Here is a 22,236-nt window from a genome sequence, read left to right as displayed (position 1 = left end):
CTGCTTTGTAATGAGTGATCTGCAGTGGATTGCTTTTCACAGAGCGGTGGAAGTGATGCTGACAGACATTCAGTAGGCAATACTGAAACCTCTGAGTGCCTTTTTTTTTTGTTTGTTTTTCTAACAGTGAAACAAGCTTTTTGAATTGGAAAACTGTGGCGTGACTGTGATCCTAGTGCCTGACCTGCAGTTGCGGCGCAACTCCGTTTGCTTAAGTGTAAACTAAGCCATATGATATTCAGAGTAACAAATGGCCCTGCAGCAAGGAATAGAATGACTAAATACATAGGCAGCCCATGAGATCATATTGTTTAAAGCAATATTAAACTCAAAACCAAAAATGTATTATATTGAAAATTACCAATCATTAGATGTGGTGGCTACATTAGTTTTTTTTCACCTATTAGTTATTAATATGTTTTCACATATTAGAGTGCCCCCCACCTGGATGAAAGAGCACAGGGGCACGTTTGGACAGCAGCATCGCCAGTCTGGGGGGAGGGGAGTGTTAGATATACTAGCAGGTTTAAATACACTAACAAATAAAGCCAGACTTCAGCTCACACTGCAGTTACACAATCAGTTGCAGCAACACAATACTACATCTGCAAGAGAGCTTGTTCTGTTGAAAAACAAAAGATTTGACCCGACCCATACTTGTTATCAAATTCAGCCAGTTCAGCAGGCACCAGCCAAATTTCAATCCATCTATGGGCAGGCTAGTTGTATACATGCCAAACAACCAGCCTGTTGGGTTTTTCCCTGAACAATCAGTGCTGCTGGCAACAATGACTGCTGTATTCTGGTGGTGGGGTAGTCTTCCCCACTACCAGAATACAATACCACAGCGGGAGGGATTCCTCCATCCACATTTGATTGTGTGGATTGGGCAATCTATGCATCTTTTTTCGTTCACGTCGCTAGCTGAAGGAAAAAAAATTACATAATGTATGGGCTGCCTAGATGTCAGCATCACCAGGTGAAAATAAAGGAAAGAAAGCCTGAAAAGGAAAACAAATACAGCTATCCCATCTAAGAATTGGCAAGCTGGAATATAATAAAAGGTTTGCTTTTGGGTTTAATACTGCTTTAAAAATGTGTTATCTGTATAGTGAGGTGAATTTGAGTTCACCAGATTCAATAACCTAAAGAAAATGCACTCTTCTCTGCCAGATACAAAGAAAAAGATTTGTATAAAAAAAACAAAATATAATAAATACATATATTTTTGAAAGCCAATTGGTATTTAAGGCAAAAAAAAAAAAATAGTGCACAATGCTTTAAAAAAAAAAAAAAAATAGCGCATAATTGTGACCTCTTAAATAATCTCCAGCATTGTTTTGCAACTAAGTGTAATCTTGTTCTATAATGATATGCTCATAAAACAGGCTAATTTAGTATGACAAACAGCAACCTGCAAAGTTCAGTATCCCATAGCAACCAGAGTTCATCTGTCAGTGAACATATTACATTTGGTATAAATCTGACTGGCTGCCCCAGGTTTCAGCTAAATGTGTGATCTGTATTGCCTTAATAAATAACAGTGTCAATGCAAAATTTTGGTTTTATAAAGAGGGAATATGTGTAACTGTGGCAAAATCAACAAAAAAAGTAGCAACAATTGGAAAAAGCAATTATAACAGAGAAGAGAAAAGAAAGTGCCATGCTAAGAAGTCTACGATGACGCACAGAGACCCTACACTAGGAGCAGCTGCTATGCTGGCTTCACTTCCTAGATTTAACTGAAAAATAGAGTCACCCCCAGAACATCACTAACCTTAACATCCCCCCTCCCCCAACATAAAACTACGAAAGGATGATATTCCTGTTGCAAGACAGATGAAGAGTAATCTTGTTAGTAACAGGGTGAACTCCTATTCTATATGAATTGCACAGTGAAAATAAAATATAGTAGGGGGAAAAAAAAGAAGAGGTAAGGAAAAGACAGTAGTGCCAACTTTTATAAATCATTTGAAAGGATGGATGCCGTTAAACTCTTGAAAAAAAAATCCCATTTCTTATACACTATATTGCCAAAAGTATTGGGACACACCTCCAAAGCATTGGATTCAGGTATTCCACTCACCTCCATGGCCACAGATGTTGTCAGGGATCCCTCCTCCGTGCAGCCGTGCGTCGGATCCCGTCTGGCCGTGGCGGTGCGGGAGCGCATGTGCAGGAGCATGCGAGTGCGCGCATGTGCTCTAGCATACACATCACTGCAAGGTGGGCTATTTAAATCTCTAGTACAGTTTAGGCTATGCCTTCTGGTTTATAACGTTCTGCACTCCATAACCAGATTCTGTTGCCTGTATCTGATCTGACCTAAGAAAGAACTCTGCCTGCACCGACCCCGGCTTATCTCTGACTATCCGCTTGCCTGTTCCCTTGTACCTGATTTGCTCATTTGATCCTGACCCGGCTTGTCTGACACTGCTGCACATACATACCTGTATCTGCACCTGCCTGTATCCTTTTTGCCACCATACTTGCCTGCTGCTGCACCTACGATCCTCCACCTGGCCTGCATCTCAGTGACCGCCATACCTGACTGCTGCCGCATCTACGCTTCTGTGTCCGTTCCTGGTCTGCATCCTGGTTGCTGCCATACCTACCTGCTGCTGCACCCACGTTTCTGCATCCGCACCTGGCCTGCATCCGGATCTTCTGGGGCTTTACCTGCCTACCATCAGCTCCAGACCCACCCAGCCACTCCTGGCTCAGCGCCCTCTGTTCCCACTATCAGTGGCTCTGAGCGGGAGTAGTAAGAGGACGCCTCCTCTCCACGTCAGGCTCCCCAACCAGGTACATGACAGATGTATAACATCAAGCACCTAGGCATGCAGACTGCTTCTACAAACATTTTTGAAAGAATGGGTCGCTCTCAGGAGCTCAGTGAATTCAAGCGTGGTACCGTGACAGGCTGCCACCTGTGCAATAAGTCCATCCATGAAATTTCCTTGCTATTAAATATTCCACGGTCAACTGTTAGTAGTATTATAACAAAGTGGAAGCAACTGGGAACAGCAACTCAGCCACCAAGTGGTAGGCCACATAAGATGACAGAACGGGGTCAGCATATGTTGAAATGTACAGAGCACAGAAGTCGCCAACTGTCTGCAGAATCAATAGCTAAAGACCTCCAAACTTCATGTGGCCTTTGGATTAGCACAATAGTGCGTAGAGAGCTTCATGGAATAAGTTTCCATGGCCGAAAAGCTGCATCTAAGCCTCACCAAGTGCAACGCAATCCGTTGGATGCAGTGGTGTAAAGCACGCTGCCACTGGACTCGACAGCAGTGGAGATGTGTTTGCTGGAGTGACGAATCACACTTCTCTGTCTGGCAATCTAATGGACGTGTCTGGGTTTTGCAATTGCCAGGATAACGGTACTTGCTTGACTGCATTGCGCTAAGTGTAAAGTTTGGTGGAGGGAGGATTATGGTGTGGGGTTGTGTTTCAGGGGTTGGGCTTGGCCCCTTAGTTCCAGTGAAGGGAACTCTTAAGGCGTCAGCATACCAAGACATTTTGGACAGTTTCATGCTCCCAACTTTGTGGGAACAGTTTGGGGATGACCCCTTCCTGTTCCAACATGACTGTACACCAGTGCACAAAGCAAGGTCCATAAAGGATGAGCGAGTTTGGTGTTAAGGAAGTTGACTGGCCTGATAGAGTCCTGACCTCAACCCGATAGAACACCTTTGGGATGAATTAGAGCGGAGACTGTGAGCCAGGCCTTCTCGTCTGACATCAGTGCCTGACCTCACAAATGCGCTTCTGGAAGAATAATCAAACATTCCCATAGACACACTCCTAAACCTTGTGGACGGCCTTCCCAGAAGAGTTGAAGCTGGTATAGCTGCAAAAGGTGGGCCAACGCGATACTGAACCCTACGGACTAAGGCTGGGATGTCACTAATGTTCATGTAAAGGCAGGCGTCCCAATACTTTTGGCAATATAGTGTATATCTGAATAAGCCAGTAGAGCATTTATGATAAAACTTTAGCCTAATATTACGAATAGTATAGACTATATAATTTTAGATTGCCAATTTCTATTTTCTCTGCACTATGAAATCTGGCCACAAGATGGTGCCATATAATGTCAGAATCAGGATGCTACATTTTTCAGCAGGCTTTGCTCATCAATGATGATTCCTATTCAAGAAGGCCTATCCTAAGGGAAACGCATGGACTGTCTCGCATGGACGGTCTTTGCAGTCTCTCCTGACAAAGATGTATGCCTGGTTGTTTGTAATTTTTTTTCTGGCTTTCTAATGAGGCACCAACCTGGAAAAAGTATGCAAATCAGACAGACTGGATCACAAAGTCAGAACATATTGCAGCCATGAAAAAGGCTTAACATCCACACTAGAATTTTCAGGAGTAGTTAGAGAAATATAGTTCAAGCTTACTTTAAAGCCTAACTCCAGTCATTGTTTTCTTATAGAGTGAGGAAGACTTAAGAGAAGTATGGGTGTTTTATTTTTATAGTAATCATCAGGGGCGGACTGACAACTCATGGGGCCCCCGGGCAATAGGGGATCATGGGGCCCCTGTGTCCTTGCCCAAACTCAAAAAAGCCTATGAAAAAGGTACCAGGGGCATCTCATGGGGCCCCCTACTGACCCCGGGCAGTGCCTGAGTTTCCAAATGGTCAGTCCGTCCCTGGTAATCATGCTATCCTAGGTGGATACTGCATCTGTTCCCTGCTGGCTGGCTCTAAGGGCGAGAACTGAGCGATCAGACACCACTGATCTCACAGTTCTCTCTGCCGCTCTGAGCAGGCTGAGTGGAATCAGTGGAAAAGGAGTCACAAGAGTGCAGAATGAACGGTACTCCTATGATCCACAGAAGTACAGCCAAAAGAGCTTTAACATTTCTGTCAGGTATTTAATTCTGTATGTGACTCTACTGGGGAGATTTTCCCTCATGTCCTGTATCTGTGTTGTCTGCAGGAAAATGGGGTTGCAGACACCAAAAGGATAGGAAGGTATGGACAATAAAAACATTCTCAGTTGTTCCGACCCTTCTCCATTCTACTAAAATTGTGTTTTTGTCTGTGTGCCTCTTGGAACGACTTCCCAACACTTGCTGTCCTGACAATTAGTTTTGACACAAGTTGGGCTTTAAATAAAAGCTATAAAGTTAGATTTTGGTACCCTACAATACAAGGTTCGCAACCAGCTTTGGTGACTTACAGTTTTGTTGTGTCGTGTTCTCCGTACAGCCACCCATCCTTCTCTTCTGGGATAAGCAGAGTAATGATGTCACCTTGTTGAAAGCTTAGTAAAGTCTTGTTGTTTCCAGTATGAGGAAAGATTGTTCTGACCTTTGTCCTCTTCATTATGTTCAGCCCTGTGGCCATAGACATAGACCGAGGCAAACTGCTCTCCTCATTTTCACCTGTTAGAAATAATGAAAGTTTGGGGAGGAGTCATATGACTAAGTGTCCCATAGCAAACCCTCACATGCTCATCTCCTATATGCAGCACCAACATGTATATACTCATTTTAGGTTCTGTGCAATTCTTATCATGAAGCAACTACCAACAGTATACTGAAATTACATTTCCTTAATTCAAAGACTGGACTTTTTGGTAAACTTAAAGGGCCACTAAATGAATAAAGGCTAATCGGTGGTCTCTGTGATGCACGTAAATCTAACAAGCTTTTATTACTATAAAGGGAAATCAGATCCAAGTATTTATGGGTCACTACAAAGAAAATCAGATGCAGTTGTGACTAAAAGGAAACATATTTAAGAGAAATACCTGCCTACCTTCTGAAAACGCCAGTTGCCTGAATGTCAATCTAATATGCCTGTTGCCAATGCTGACTTCTTAAAACTATTAGGTGTCTGGCTTGCATACTAATCCGGTGGCTTCCTTACTTTGAGTTACAGATAAGCAGATTAGGAGTTCTGACTTCACATATTTGTTTGGGATCAGGGACAGCCAGTCCATAACCAGCAATTACAGGGACATTTGCGAATATTGGTCAAAAATTAAAAAAGAAATATATATTTAGCAGTTTTGCACTGGACATCATTGTCTGTACAATTAGCTCAGATTCCCAAGCCAATTACTAAGGGCAGCACCAGGTTCTGGACATCTGAAGCAAGAAAATGTCTCTCGTCCTTGCTGTTCAGTGTCTTGTAGCTGTAGAGTCCAATCCTGGTCATGTGAGGCATACTTAAGCTATGGCTAACCATGGCTAGTAGCCTGGTTGCTACACTGTTCCTACGCTTCAATGACCCCAAGCAAATATTTCATTTTCTGCATACTTGTTTCTGGTTAGGGAGAACTAAAATACTGAAAGCGTAAGGTTAAAATGATGGCCAGTCAGGAGGAGGAGGCATTGTTATTTCATGCAAAGTTTCCTTCAATCTATTAATCAGATTTTGTTTTAACTAGCTTTCCTTACTTTCTCAAAATTGCATGATGAAAGTTTCAGAAAAACTGCATTCTGAGCTCAATAAACTTGTTACAATTGTTGGGGTAGATGCCTAAGGTCTCAGTGACATCACTTCATATGTAGTGCTTGAAATACTGATTGCACTGGCCTGCTCTCTCTTTTGTGATATAATGTCAGACATTAAATAAGAGCCCTTGTTTGTTTTTTTTTTGCCTTCCCTCCAATCCACATGCATACTTACCTTGCCATTAAATCCTGTGGCAAAATCTTCTCTTCACAGTCAATCACCACAGACCTCTATGGGGCCATCTCCAGAAGCAGATAGTCTCATAGATTATCTCTATGGAGATCCATTAGGCTTGCCAGCAGAGAAAATTTCACCATAGGATATATAACATTGTGGGGAGCTGTGCTGTGGAAAGCTGATTAATATACATCTGGAGTAGAGAGAAGGATAAGTTCGCTTATCTTTTAAGTAATGTGCATAACCTATGGTAAACATGTCATTAGAACATGCCATAAAGTATTCTGGTTGTTACCATTACTGTGTTAGTATACCTGCAGGCAGGTCTCCCATACCTGGTAATGATTTTATCCGGTCATATGCCGGCTTCTGGGTAGCTTCTGGATAGTTGAACATATCTACTAGGGGACTGGGATGTGCCCGGGTTGGAGGTGCTGGAGGCATTCTTAATGTGTTCCTGGAGATTGTGTCACTATCTGCAGCCATCTGAAACATATCCGTAAAATTTACACTGTTAAGACTGTTACATTATTCACATAGATAGAGACCTTATATTGCTTATGTTACTCAAAATGGATAAGGACTACTAAACCATGCAATGCTGCAAACTATGAAAAGTTCTTAGTAATGTATCAGGGTTGAAAGCTAAACAAGTGAAAGCAGTAGATCATTATTACCATATACCTAGAAAAAGTAGATATACCTGTAATATAACTATGTTGACCACTGATACACATCTGAAATGTGAAAAGCAAAACAGTAAAACATTAAAACATGTATGTTTCCTGGTGACAGTGAGTCCTCTATAAAGTTATATTTATACTCTAGAAACAAGGAAAAAAAAAAAGTATCTAATTCTTTAATGTTGTTTGTATTTCTGAAAGTTATATGACCTATGAGTTCTGTACAGTGACCTATAAATTTGTTTAAAGTAGACTACAGCTTTAAAGTAGCCTGCAGGGATTTGTGTAAAATGCATTTTCAGTGTACTGGTCCAAGGAGAATTATATTCTTAACGTGGTTTGGTTGCAAAGGTAGAAGTTTTTTTTTACCTTCATGCCATTGTATGCATAAAGGTAAAAAACCTTCTACATGCAGCTCCCCCCACCCGAGCCTGATCTCGCTGATCCCCATTGGCTCCCACAGCTGTCAATCCCAGTGAGGAGGAAGCGGGGAACAGGGCTGAGACATGCTGTGTGTGACCTATAGACATACAGAGGTAGCTAGTAATTGAGTATTCAGGTGTGCCACCATAGGAAGCAGCTTCCTATGGTGGCACGCCAAGAGCACTGGCTGAGGACCCCAGAAGAGAAAGATCAGGGCTGTTCTGTACAAAAACCATTGCACACAGGAGGCAAGTATGACGTTTGTTATTTTTAATCACTTCCTGTCCAGACACTTTTACCCCCTTCCTGTCCAGGGCAATTTTCAGCTTTCAGCGCTATCGCACTTTGAATGACAATTGCGCGGTCATGCAATACTGTACCCATATGAATTTTTTACCATTTTTGTGAGACAGATAAAGCTTTATTTTGGTGGTATTTATTCACCGCTGGGATTTTTATTTTTTTTACTATGTAAATGAAAAAGTCCAAAAATGTTGAAAAAAAGTTTTTTTTTATAAAATTTTGCAAATAAATAATATTTCATCATAAATCTTGGCCAAAATTTATTCCGTTATTTTTTAGTAAAAAAAAAAAATCCAAATTAGTTTATAACCAAAAATTATAATTTTTAAACATTTTTATTTTATTTTTTTAATATTTTTTATTTTTATTTTTTTTTTTTTACATACTGTCACCCTAGCAGTACAGTGTCACCATGGTGACACTGTACTACTTGTGGGGGGTGATGAAGATTTATTTATTTTTTTACACCGATTGCTTTTACACCCATATAGGATGTAAAAGCAATCATTTCTCTTTCTCTCTGGCTGCATTCTTGCAGTCATTGAGAAGTACTGAGTGAGCTGTGATTGGTCACAGCTTGTCACATGGTACAAAGCTGTATTGAATAGCCTTATACCATATGACCTCTGTGATCATTCACAGATTTCACACGTAGTAAGCAATGATGTCACAAGTGACATCTTGCTTACTACTTTGCATGTGATCACTGATTCGCCAATCAGTGATCACATGATCGGGACATCATACAGAGGTCCCGTCCGACGATCGGTGTTTCACTGTGTCCGGAGGCCAGGGAGCGCGCACAGCTAGAAAAGGCGGGTGCCGTTTATGAACGGCAACCCGCCCCTGGAGTGCCACCGCCCTGCCGTTTATCAACAGCAGGCGGACGGCAAGAGGTTAAAAAAGAAAACTTTGCATTTACATTCACTTTTAATATTCTCACCATGTGTGGCAAGTCCTACCCAGGGGTGCTCTTAGAGTATCAATTCGTACGGAATTTACAGATATCACTTGTTTCCGGCCTCACCAATACTTAATGTTAATATTTATATTCAAGAAGTTATCTTATAATTGTTTTCAGATATGTTGTAGGTAATTTATGGGACAGAGGATTTTTTTTATATGTACATATCCATAGTCTTTGGCTGGAGAAGATTTGTAAATGTAGGTTTTGCTTCTTGTTTCTAGATTAAAAAATCTGATATTCCATAAACTGATTTACTAATATAAGCTGTGCAACTTGTACATTTTAGCGGAAACTTTGCGGGATTGTCCTGAAAACATCCTAAAGGATTCTGTTTAACTAATCGATGAAAGGATTTCCAGATAATGTTGATCATTTAGATATAGGTTTCCTAGGTTATTACCTACATAATGTTAATTAAATTGCAAAGACTGCACTAGAAAATGAAAATAGCACAGTCATGCAGAATATTGAGGCTTGGCTTGTAATGAATGCTTTATCATGAAGGCAATAAACTTGATACACTTTCTAACACAACAACAAACATCAGGATAATTTATTACTGGCAATCTCACTGAGATATGCAACTGGTTGAAATCATTCTAAACACCTTGCTGTGTGACAGGCTAAAAGCATCCAATGCCAATAGTAGTAAGGAGACATGTCACCACTAGCAGCTGAGCGATGCCCTATACTAGTCTTACCAGTGCCTTCTTGTCCATCAGTGGAGATGGTTCCGGGGTACCAGAAATAGGAGTGGTTCCAGGAGTCTTCAGATCTTGGATCATATTACTGATATTGTCTGGGACTTGTGAGACATCAGAACATGTTTCCTGCCACTTGGGTATTTTGGTGGTGAGCAAATCAGTACTCTGTCATGATTATAAAAAAACAATTGTCATAAAATGATTTTCAACAGTGTCTGTAAATTACAGCTCATCTCCAGCTTATTAGGGCTGATTAACAAACAGTGGTGCAAAATTCCAGTTCTTACCCATAGCAACCAAATCAAATTTACTTCCCAATTTGAAAGCTGAATCCTGCTCATATTGGTTGTTAGCTATGGGCAATCAACCCGATAAAAAAAAATGGATTTAAGAAAAATGGAGCAAAAGAACCCCATTGAGTTTCATGAAAACGGGCTGAACTTGTGGAAAAGGATTACAACAGTGCGGCAAAAAAATATTTCTCAAAAGGAAATTAACAATGAATCTTAATATCACTTGTAAAAATTGAATGAAACCAGAGCTCTGTAGAATAGGCGGGTGCCCATGGGCAGACGTATTAATGCTTATAGCTTGATCATAATGATTAATAAATAGAGTCAACAAATTTGGCCATACAAAACTAGAGTGTACATTTCCTGCCCCTGAATGTGCTCACATCTAGGGCCTGTACAATCAAACACATGTATAATAGGGCCAAACTTGGCCTCAAAAAGACTGATCTAAAAGTCCTGCATTGTTCACACCATTGCAGCACATACAGGACTTGTACATCTGTCCTTCTTAGGGGCATGGACTGGGAGCTCCTGTGGCGATTTGAAAATATACGTTTTTCATTACTACCTCGACATACTGGCTAATCTATGGTGTGACATTACTATTATATCATTTGGGCTTAGCTCTCACCTTTAAGATTGTGCCTGTTAGATCGGTTGATTCTTGGTCATATGCAGGTATCCTTACCCAAGAGGCAGTGGCTTCCTGCTTGGCTGATTGGGATGCACCTCCATGAGGAACATTTACATGATCTGAATTCCAGCTAATTGCATTGTTTGGTATCTTTCTACAAATATCAAGTGTGGGTTCCAATGTATTGATTCTCTCACGTGTTCTTGAGGAAGGATTTCCAAAGCACGTCGAATCTACATGTGAATTTTGTTGGATCTATATATATTGTGAACCTCTAGGTAGAGAGTATTTTAATGTGTCTTGTATTGTTTTTTTAATAGAATTTAAATAAAAACGGTTTTATTTACGATACTGTTTCCGCATATACACTCACCAGCCACTTTATTAGGTACGCCTGTTCAATTGCTTGGTAACACAAATTGCTAATCAGCCAATCACATGGCAGCAACTCAATGCTTTTAGGCATCTTGACGTGGTGAAGACAACTTGCTGAAGGTTAAACAGAGCATCAAAATGGGGGGAAAAAGGGGGATTTAAGTGACTTTGAATGTGGCATGGCTGTTGGTGCCAGACGGGCTGGTCTGAGTATTTCAAAAACTGATCTACTGGGATTTTCACGCACAACCATCTCTAGGGTTTACAGAGAATGGTCAAAAAAAGAAAAAATGCTGTGTGGATGGAAATGCCTTGTTTATATCACAGGAGAATGGGCAGACAAGAAGTTCAAGATGATAGAATGGCAACAGTAACTTAAATAACCACTCATTACAACCAAGGTATGCAGAATACCGTCTCTGAATGCACAAAACATTGAACCTTGATGCAGATAGGCTACAGAAGCAGAAGACCACACTGAATGCCACTCTTGTCAGCCAAAAACAGGAAACAGAGGCTACAATTTGCACAGGCTCACCAAAATTGAACAATAGAAGAATGGAAAAATATTGCCTGGTCTGAGAAGTCTCGATTTCTCTAGAGATGATTGTGCATGAAAATGCCAGTAGATAAGCAGTTTTTGAAATACACAGATCAGCCCGTCTAGCATCAACAACCATGCCTTGTTAATAGTCACTTAAATCCCCTTTCTTCCCCATTCTGATGCTCGGTTTGAACTTCAGCATGTCGTCTTCACCACGTCTAGATGCCTAAATGCACTGAGCTGCTGCCATGTGACTGGCTGATTAGCAATTTGTGTTACCAAGCAATTGAACAGGTGTACTTAATAAAGTGGCCGTTGAGTGTTTGTCCACATAAAGTCCATGACTACAAATTAATATTGGTGTTATAAGAATTTCTTTAGATTTATAATTTGAATTCTCACCTGTATGTGATAATAATTGAGGTAATTTGCAAAACTACAGTGCCTGTCCACCAGGAAGCAGAAACGTCTCTTCTCCTCCAATAGTGCGTCTTTGCAGCCCTCAGATATGAATTTCTGGATGTCATTCTGGCGGGAAGTGATGGTCTCCAAGAACTATATGTATAAAAGGAATAGAAGACTAATGAGACAGAGGTTAAAAACTGCTGTAATTCAAAGTATGACTTTTGATACATTTTCAACTTGTTATTAGTAGACAACACTGTTTTGTATACTCCTTCATTTAATGTACATTTTATACACCTTTGCACCCTGTGCAGAATAATCCCTTATTATTTCATACATCAACATATTTTACAATGCTGTATAAAGTGAGCAAAAGGGAATGGCTGGAGTTTAAAGAGTCTGTATAAGAAGGTGCTAGAATGTTGATGGCATTAGATACTGGAAATAGGATTTTAAACTTTACCCTGTTTGCTATAGGAAACTTGTATAAGGACTGACACAGTAAGAAGCAGAATTAATACAAATGAAAGAAAAAGGTAGAAAAGTTGGAGTTATAAATATCATAATAAATGTTGGTGAAAGACGGGCTGGTCTGAGTATTTCCAAAACTGCTGATCTACTGGGATTTTCAACCATCTCTAGGGTTTACAGAGAATGGTCAAAAAAAGAAAAAATGCTGTGTGGATGGAAATGCCTTGTTGATGTCAAAGGAAAATTATTACATAATGGAAATAAGACTTTAAACTTTACCCTGTTTGCTATAGGAAACCTGTACAAGGACTGACAGTAAGAAGCAGAAATAATACAAATGAAAGACAGGTAGAAAAGTTGGAGTTATAAATATATGTAATAGTTGCAAAGATGTATAGCACATACACTATTGTTTAACATACAAACCTCTGATTCCTTCATGTCATACTTGGCTGCATTTCTGGCCCCTTGGCTTTTTCTCCTCAATTTCTTTAGTTCTGACTGCGATTTCTCAAGAGAATCAATTTTATGTCTGTGTTCTGTCTGGAATCTCTTTAGTGTGGCCTGGCAGCAAAAGACAAAATAGGATTCAATATACTGAAAACACAAGCCTAGAATCCTTTCAGTTTTGTAGAAGGCATAGAGCATTGCTTTTATTTATCAAAATGGCAAACAATTTGGTGCAACATACCATGACAGAACCAAAATGCTCAAAAAGGTTTACAGAAATCTCCATTTAGCTGTATGCAGAATCATAAAGCATGAGGCCCTTTTGGGTGGTTTATTTGAAAATATCGCAATTGAAAGGTGAAAAACTAATTTTGGGTGTAGTCCTTGCAGTTAGCATGTGGTTGCAAGACATTGCCCAAATATATTGCTGAGAACCTGAGCCACTCAGTCTAAAGCAGAGGCAAAAATGCAGATGAAATTACAGAAATACAGAAATGAGTGCCAAACCAAAATCAGATAAAAGAGTCCAAGATAATTTTAATTGTTGGTTAAAAAAAAAAGTCATAAAAACATACAACACATTTTGGGGCAGCACCACTCCCCCTTCATTACAACACAGGATAAAACTTGGATGGACTCGGAGAAAACAGTGACTTCACAGTTCTAGATTAAAGCCAGTATTGAATTCTCCACATGGAGTAACAACTTGAAAGCAGTTGCTGAGCAGCTTCAAGGGAAGCCTTGCTGTGTTGAAGCCACCTCACCAGAGCTATTGAGCTTGTTTGAAGTTTTTCTTCATCTGACTACCTTTGCACATCTAGTTCCCATCTGGGGCAGATGTAATTATGACGCCCTTCTCTCTTCTTATCAGCTGGTATAACCTCACAACCGGAGTTCTAAGGTCTAAACAGAATTTTCCAAATTCTCAACAGTAAATTGCAAGTAAAATTATAAAACACACCTCAGTGTACACAGAAATAAAACCACAAGGTATACAAATAGCTAAACACAGTGGCAGTTTACCCATATATGTCAGAGCTATCTGGAAGGTATGAAAGACATACTACTGCAGCTCACATGTTGAAATCCTAACAAGCAATGTACTCACATTCATGTATTTGATATCTTGTTCTGTCTTCTTCTCTAGTTCTCCAATTATTTCTCGGTGGAACTTTCGAAACTGAAGAAAAAAAAATTTTTTAAAATAGACTCCCTAGAATGATGTGGTGGCCACAAATATTCTGTGTCTTATTTCAACAGATATTAGTGTTTTTGTTCCCCTATTAACCTACTTTGAGGTTTATCATGCTGTAAACAGCAACAACTACTACATGTTATAGTATAGCACAGTGGCAGTCAACTTACGTGACAAAGGGGAGGAGGGGGCTCAAGTGCAGATTGTGGCATCACCAAAGGGTATCACATAGAATTCAGTATTTAGAACATTACAGAAAGATGCCAGAGACTGCAGGCATGCTATAGCAGATGAACAGAGACTGAAAACATGCTATAGCTGTTGAAGACTGGGGACATGCTTAGGGAGACATTTAAAGACTGGAAACCTGTTTTAAGAGATCATGCAGCTCTTTGGTGATGTTGGGGCCCCACTTCACACTGCCACTGTACTACATCTGTCTCTACAGCTTCCCTAAAAAATTATTTGAGCCATTTTTATATTGATATTTCTCAGTGAAATTCTAAAAGAGAAGAGGAAAAACATATACAAGGGATGATGAACATTACAGAAAAAGTGAGTGTGTGAAATAAACCCATCAATTTACAACAGACCTACTAAAATCCAATCTAAATAATATTTTTCCTTCACCCTTTTGAGAAAGCAGCAAAACCCACCAAGGACTGCACAATAAATGTCAAAGTGCCGCAGGAGGCCGTTAGGGGCCCAAGGGTAGTGTACAACAGTCGAACGTAAAGCATGCATATGGTTTGCAGTACATTTGTTGAAAACCGTATACAATAATGTAATAAAAGGATTAATGTTAATGTAGTTTATGGTACTACCATAAACTTGGTGAGATTTTTTTATAAATGATTTATAAAATGTTCATATCCTGGAGTACCTGCAGAGGATAAGAATGACCAAATGAGTGCTCTATTGCTATGGACTATATTTGTTAAAGAAAACTTCAGGTAAATGCACGGTTGAGATCAGGGGCGGACTGACCATTTGGAAACTTGGGCACTGCCCGAGGGCCCGGGGTCAGTAGGGGGCCCCATGAGATGCCCCTGGTACCTTTTTCATAGGCTTTTTTGAGTTTGGGAAAGGACACGGGGCCCCATGATCCCCTATTGCCCAGGGGCCCCATGAGTTGTCAGTCCGCCCCTGGTTGAGATACATTTACATTATGTTTACTATTTAACCTGAAAGAGGATTTGTAATTCTATGCACATGATAATTTCACATATTCCCCATACAGCACAGTCACAGAATAAATATGTTATTCTCAAGCTTCCAATGCCACCGGTTCATCTCCAGCTTCCTCAGATAGTGCATCGTCATCATCATCACCACTGTCCAGTGAGCACAGAGCAGTAATGTTAAACTTAGTAGTGGAGTGATTTAAAATATCAGAAGAGGTGTGTGCATCATAAGATTAGCTAGCCAAAACTGCTGACCCTTTGCCAGATAAAAAAAAAAATACAAAGGGTGTTCAAGTCAAACTAGGACTTTTGAGTATATATAATAAACAAACAAATTTCAAGGAGTGTAAACTGCATTTATTTTTCTACATACTCCCCTGCTACAATTATATGCTTATCCCAGCATGTATCCAATGCCTGGAAAGCTTCGGCATAGAAAGATTTATCAGTATGTCTGAACCATCTTAGGACAGCCTGCTTCACTTCGTCCTCATTGTGTTCACCATTCCCACAGAAAGATTTGTGTTTTGTGCAATTTCACGACAGGTTAGGAGTTGATTATTCAGGATAAGGCGTTCCACATGCTGTTATGCACTGTGTTCTTTTTATGTCCTTTTCCATCTTTATAAAGTTCTATTACCTTGTTACGCAGGACATTTTGAAAAAATAAGACTGCGCTAGTAACAGATCCAGTATATACCCTAACATGAACACATGAAAATTTTAAATCATATCAATAAACAAATATAAAAGTCCCACAATATAAATCAATATTTGAAAGTCCCAAAAAATATATATGTGATAGTGAAAAAATAAAAATGCAATAAAATCCTTTTTTGAAATAAAATCCACCAAGTGAATCCACCACCAAATGAACTGAATAAACTCACCAGAGCAATATGCTGATTATATTATAAACCAGCATAAGCGCTTTTTTCTCTGGGAGCAACGATCTGCAAGCAGTTGAGACACAGCTTAGGCTTGGAAGAGATGATTTCCTAGAGCAATACTCTGCAGGAGACTCTGAAGATCCACTTTATTCACATCCCATCTTGTTTTAAGAGGTATTGGAATGGTCACTCGGAATATAAAAAAAGAAGCTCACGGTGCAGTACTTCTTAAAAACACTCTTTTAATAATGACAAAAACACACTTACAAAAACCAGTGTTCAACCGACACCAGCATATTCAGCATAGACAGAAGCCAAGGAGTAGACCCAGCCACAACACATATGCGCTTTTGCGATGTTAGGAGCACGCTGACGTCACACACTCAAACCACGCTCGGTGGATCTTCAGAGTCTCCTGCAGAGTATTGCTCTAGGAAATCATCTCTTCCAAGCCTAAGCTGTGTCTCTACTGCTTGCAGATCATTGCTCCCAGAGCAAAAAAGCGCTTATGCTGGTTTATAATATAATCAGCATATTGTTCTGGTGAGTTTATTCAGTTCATTTGGTGGTGGATTCACTTGGTGGATTTTATTTCAAAAAAAGATTTTATTGCATTTTTATTTTTTCACTATCACATATATTTTTGGGGACTTTCAAATATTGATTTATATTTTGGGACTTTTATATTTGTTTATTGATATGATTTCAAATTTTCATGTGCTAATGTTAGGGTATATACTGGATCTGTTACTAGCGCAGTCTTATTTTTTCACATTTGTATGCACTTTTACAAAGGATAGATCTTGCAGCTGGTTTATTGATTAATTTGGGTCTATATTATTATTTACTAAATTTTGTTGTCTGGCACCACCTATATTTATTCTTCAGTTACGCAGGACTTTTGACAGTTCTTTTCTTTTTTTTAATTTAAATATTTATTTATTTTCAGTATAATATACACATTTCTTCATCAGTTTCATATACAAAAAGATCATTTTCCAAAACCCTAAAATTACTTACAACCCCTAATTTCTTCCCTCAACCACCCCCGAACGCCCACCCAAACCCCCCCCCCCTACAATGCCTCCATTTTCCCAATTAATAAACCCTCCCACTCTGCCAGCTTCTAATAACTTTTCCCTAAATAAATATACAAGAACTTCCTCCTGAGATATTACTTCATAGATCTTGCTACAAAATCTTCCCATTTTCTCCACTTCTTAAAAAATAACCCCATCTTGTCTACTTGCATGTAGTATAATTTCTCCATCTTACATATCTGATTTGTTCTTTCTACCCAGTCCTCCTCTCTCGGTATCTCTGGTCTATGCCAAAACCTAGGAATCAGACCTTTAGCCGCATTCAAGTAATGCCATACACCAGAGTCTTTATATCTATTTACTGGTAGATCTGTACTATGTAATAGACACACCTCAGGGTTCAATCCTATTTTTATCCCAGTGATTATCAAAATTAATTGGACTATTTTCTCCCAGAAGGTTTGTATCATTGGGCACTCCCACCATAGATGATAAAAGGTACCTATTCTTCCACATCCCCTCCAACACTCTAAAACCTTTCCCCCATTCATCTTGTGTTCCACGTTTGGTGCAATGTGCCATCTCGATAAACATTTATAATTTACCTCCACCTCTCTCATACTTATATTTTCGTGTATCAACCTATATATTTTCCCTTGTTTTTCCTCATCTAACTCTAGTTCCAAGTCTCTTTCCCATTTTGCTATATACAGTGGCTTTGTGTGTGTAACTAACTTGGTGAGAATTTTATATACCTTAGCTGTGCCCCGTTTCCCATCTCCACGTGCATCTAACAACCTCTCAAACGGATTCCAATCCCTTCTCATTCTCAAAGGTTTCGGAAGATTTTTAACAAAGAGTTTTAATTGGTGATATCTCCATTCATCTATTTTAATAAAAAGTTCTCTTTTATCTGTTTTCAAGTCCTTAAGTGTTCTCAACTGCTGTCCATCCATTATATCTCTCAGTTGAATATCCTCTTTTTTGAACCATTTTCCTATACTCTCTTCCCTACCTGGGGGAAAAAAATCTGTGTTCCTAAGTGATATTAATTGTGAGTTGAAATCCCATTTCATATATTTGTGCAAATTATCCCACACCTTAAAAACATTTACTGTGAAAACACTCGTGGAATCTTTTAAACCTCTATACTTTGCTGGGACCCATATATTTTTACACAAGGTAGATCCGCTTAAATCATTCTCAATCTTAACCCACCTTTTTCCCTCTGGGTTATGTGTCCAATCGTACATTCTCGCTAAGATTACAGCTCTATAGTACCTCTTTATGTCTGGCATTCCCAATCCTCCCTTCTCCTTATTTCTACTCAGTAGGTCAGATGATATTCTAGGTTTTTTATTTTTCCATATATATCTTGTTAACATCTTTTTTATTACTTTAAAGAATGCCTCCGGGATTTTAACTGGGACCATCTGAAATTTATATAAGATTTTAGGTACAACTACCATTTTTATCAGGTTTATACGCCCTATCCAAGACGGGTCACCTCTTCCCATTTTCCTTAATTCCTCCTTGATCTCATTTAAGAGTGGAATATAGTTTAACTTATATAAGTTCGTATGAGAAGCAGATAATTTACCCCTAAATACTTTATCTCTCTATTTTTCCATATAAAAGAGAATTCTTTTTGTATTTTTTCTTTTTCACTACTTGGGAGATAACATTTAAGATCTCAGTTTTTGATGGATTAATTTTCAGGTTTGCTAGCTCCCCATATTCCTTTAAGCTCTTCATTAAGTTGGGAAGTGTTATCCTCGGATTTCCCACATAAAACAGCAGGTCGTCAGCGAAAGCTGCCACTTTATGTTCTTCGCCTCCTATCTTCACCCCTGTTATATCTATATTCTTCCTAATTGTTGCCAGCAAAGGTTCCAGTGACAGAACATACAGCAATGGGGACAGTGGACATCCCTGTCTAGTTCCATTTGACATTTCTATGGTATCCGACTTCTCCCCATTAACCACTATAACCGCGGAAGGCTCTCTATACAGCTTTCCTATCCACTCTCTCATTCTTGCTCCCACTCCTAAAGTCTCCAGGGTATCCATCATAAAGCTCCAGTTTACTCTATCAAATGCTTTTTCAGCATCAATCGAAAGCACCACTACTGGCGTTTTCCCCTTCTTGGCCTTCTGGATAAGCAACAGAGATCTTAAACCGTTGTCTCTACCCTCTCTTCCTGGCACAAATCCCACCTGATCTGGCTGGATCCAATCTGGCATTAGATCTTTTAATCTATTTGCTAAGACCTTTGCATATAACTTTGTGTCGATGTTCAGAAGTGATATTGGTCTATAACTAGAGCATTGAGAAGCATCCTTCCCCTCCTTTTGGATTAATACCACATGAGCCTGTAAAGATTCCCGTCTCATCTCCATCTCTCCTCCCAGGGCATTCATATATTTCTCCATTTTTGGTAGTAACAAGTCGCTATATTTTTTATAGTACCTCACTGTATAACCATCTGGGCCTGGACTTTTCCCCTTTATGGTACTTTTTAATGCACTTTTTATTTCTTCCTGTGTTATTTCCATATCTAGGGAATTCAAAAGATCCTCATTCAACTTCGGTAATCCTGCATTTTTAAGATACGCTCTTCTTTTTTCTCTACTCTCTTTCCCACCTATATTGACTAGGTCTTGAGGGGCAATATTATACAGCTTACTATAGTATTCTCTGAACACTGTAGTGATCTCTTTGGTAGAATAAACCATTTCTCCGTTAGGGGTCCTTATTTTTTCTACATAATTTCTATTTTTCTTTTCCCTCAGAGCTCTCATCAAATATCTACCTGGCCTATCTGCCCATCTATATCTCTCGCTAGCAACTTTATTAAAGATTCTTCTCTTCTCCTCCTCCATCAAAAACCCTAGTTCTCTCTTTTTTACCATCTTCTGTCTTATCTCCTCTGTTCTTTTAATTTTATGTATCTGCTCCAATTCACTTATTTCTCTTAACAGTCCAGTGAGTTTCTCTCTTCTTTCCCTTTTCTTTTTTGCCCCGATCGCAATCAGTATACCTCTTATATAGGCCTTATGGGTCTCCCACACTGTGGCCACCGACACCTCCCCTGTCTCATTCTCCTGAAAAAATCTTTCGATTTCTACTCTAATTTTCCGGTCGACCTCCGGATCTAGAAGGAGAGCTTCATTCAACTTCCATCCTGTCCCTCCTGACAAACATCTCCCCCACCTCAGTTTCAATGTAACTGGAGCATGGTCAGAGATAGAAATCTCTTCAATTTCTATTTTGTCCACCCTATCTATGAGTTGGTGATCAACTAATATGTAGTCCAATCTGGAATACATCCCGTGGGCATTAGAAAAGTAAGTGTAATTTCTCTCTTTTCCATGTGTCACCCTCCAAATATCCACTAATTGACACTCATACAACACGCCCTTCAGATTTTTCAAAGCTCTACCTCCCTCTCTCTGCACAGATGAAGTCGTGTCCATTTGTGGGTCCATGCAAAAATTCAAATCCCCCGCCACTATCAGAAGACCCTCCTTAAATGCCATCAATTTTCTCAGAACTCCCTTCAGGTATACCTCCGGTCTCTTATTTGGGCAATAAATATTCACAATAGTACCTTTCTGTTCTTGTAATCTACCCTTCAAAAATAGAAATCTCCCCTCCGGGTCTGTTACTCTATCTTCAATCTCCCACCTTATATTCTTTGCAAACCCTATTGCTACACCCTTAGCTCTTTTAATCGGGGAATCAGCACAGAACCATGTTGGATAATTTCTTGAGTACAGCTTTACATTTGATTTAATTTCTAAGTGAGTCTCCTGCAGAAAAACCACTGAAGCCTCTGCTGTAACTCCTTGAAAACTTTAAACCTCTTCCCTGGGCAGTTCAGACCTTTTACATTATATGTTAAAAATCGCAAGTTTTCCATCAGTCTTGTATCAATTTATTCTTATTCCCCGCTCTAGCATGCAGAGACTTAACCCTAAGGCCCCCCCTAATCCTCTTATCATATCCCTCCCCCCCGTTCCCCCTAATCACCCTCCCACTCTCACCTCTCCTACTCACTCCACCTCCCCCCGCCCCCCCCCTATTTAGGCCTTCAAGCCGCCTATCAATCATTTGTGGTAATGGACCCACCTTTGATTTTTATACTTGGGGATTGAACTCCTCCCATGTACGACTTACCCCACCTCCAACCACCACGGTTTCCCACGCCTGTTTTGTTTCTTTAACCTTAGCGGTGCAATTTAGTGAGTTAGGGAGAGAAGAAAAAAAAACAAAAAAACCTCTCACTCTCCCAACTAACTCCTCGCTACCCCTCCCCTACCTACTTCCTGCCATGTTTCTTTTCCCCCAAAGCCTATTTCTATCTCTGTTTCCCACCCACTGATCCTCATTCTCTGCAATTCCAGTCTGTCACAGAAGTCTCAAGTCCTCAGGAAATCTCAAAAATGCTGTAACACCGTTCTTCCATCCGATTAAACACTCTGGGTTACCCCATCTGTATTGCACATTCCTTGATCTCATCTGCTCTAACAGGGGCCTCAAAGCTCTTCTTCTCCACAAAGTCTCGTGCGATAAATCCGCAAAAATCTGGAAATTTATATCTCCATACTGAATAGTTGTTCTTCCTTTAGTCCTTCTCCAAATCTCTTCCTTATCTCCATATTTTTGCAACTGAACAATCACATCTCTTGATTGTTCCTTCGCTTTACCTTGTTGGGGCTTTCCTGCTCTGAAAACTCCATTTAGTTTAAGTTCCTCTGTTACAGGTCTGTCCATGATGGAATTTAACATTTTGCAGACTATTTCTTGTAATTCTCCCCCTTTCAGGATATCTGGGATTCCTCTTATCCTCAGGTTGCTTCTCCTGGACCTGTTCTCCTGTACTTCTATTTTATACTGCAGTTGTTTCTGCATATTCCTCATCAAAGCAGACTTTTTTTCTAAGTCTGTTATGTCTTGGGTAGGTTTGTTAATTTTTCCCTCCATTTCTTCCGTTCTCATTAGCAGGTGCCC

The 22,236-nt window shown here is 39.7% G+C and overlaps 1 protein-coding gene across 1 annotated transcript in view; it reads right to left on the bottom strand.

Annotated features, from left to right (window-relative positions):
* BAIAP2L1 (BAR/IMD domain containing adaptor protein 2 like 1) overlaps positions 1-22,236 on the bottom strand; it is a 211,338-nt gene that overhangs the window by 26,986 nt on the left and 162,116 nt on the right. Inside the window, exons 5-10 of the mRNA XM_089682739.1 lie at positions 14,022-14,093; positions 12,890-13,027; positions 11,990-12,142; positions 9,739-9,906; positions 6,997-7,147; positions 5,202-5,406 (exon numbers count right to left, since the gene is read on the bottom strand). Of these exons, the coding sequence (XP_089538865.1) occupies positions 5,202-5,406; positions 6,997-7,147; positions 9,739-9,906; positions 11,990-12,142; positions 12,890-13,027; positions 14,022-14,093 (887 nt within the window). The remainder of the gene's footprint in view (positions 1-5,201; positions 5,407-6,996; positions 7,148-9,738; positions 9,907-11,989; positions 12,143-12,889; positions 13,028-14,021; positions 14,094-22,236) is intronic.

This window comes from Staurois parvus, unplaced genomic scaffold (genome assembly GCF_062004578.1).
Source record: "Staurois parvus isolate SC_StPar_1 unplaced genomic scaffold, SC_StPar_1.0 ptg000297l, whole genome shotgun sequence".
Classification (NCBI taxonomy): domain Eukaryota; kingdom Metazoa; phylum Chordata; class Amphibia; order Anura; family Ranidae; genus Staurois; species Staurois parvus.
The sequence above is the reverse complement of the archived record's forward strand: the minus strand, read 5'-3'. Positions and strand labels throughout refer to the sequence as shown.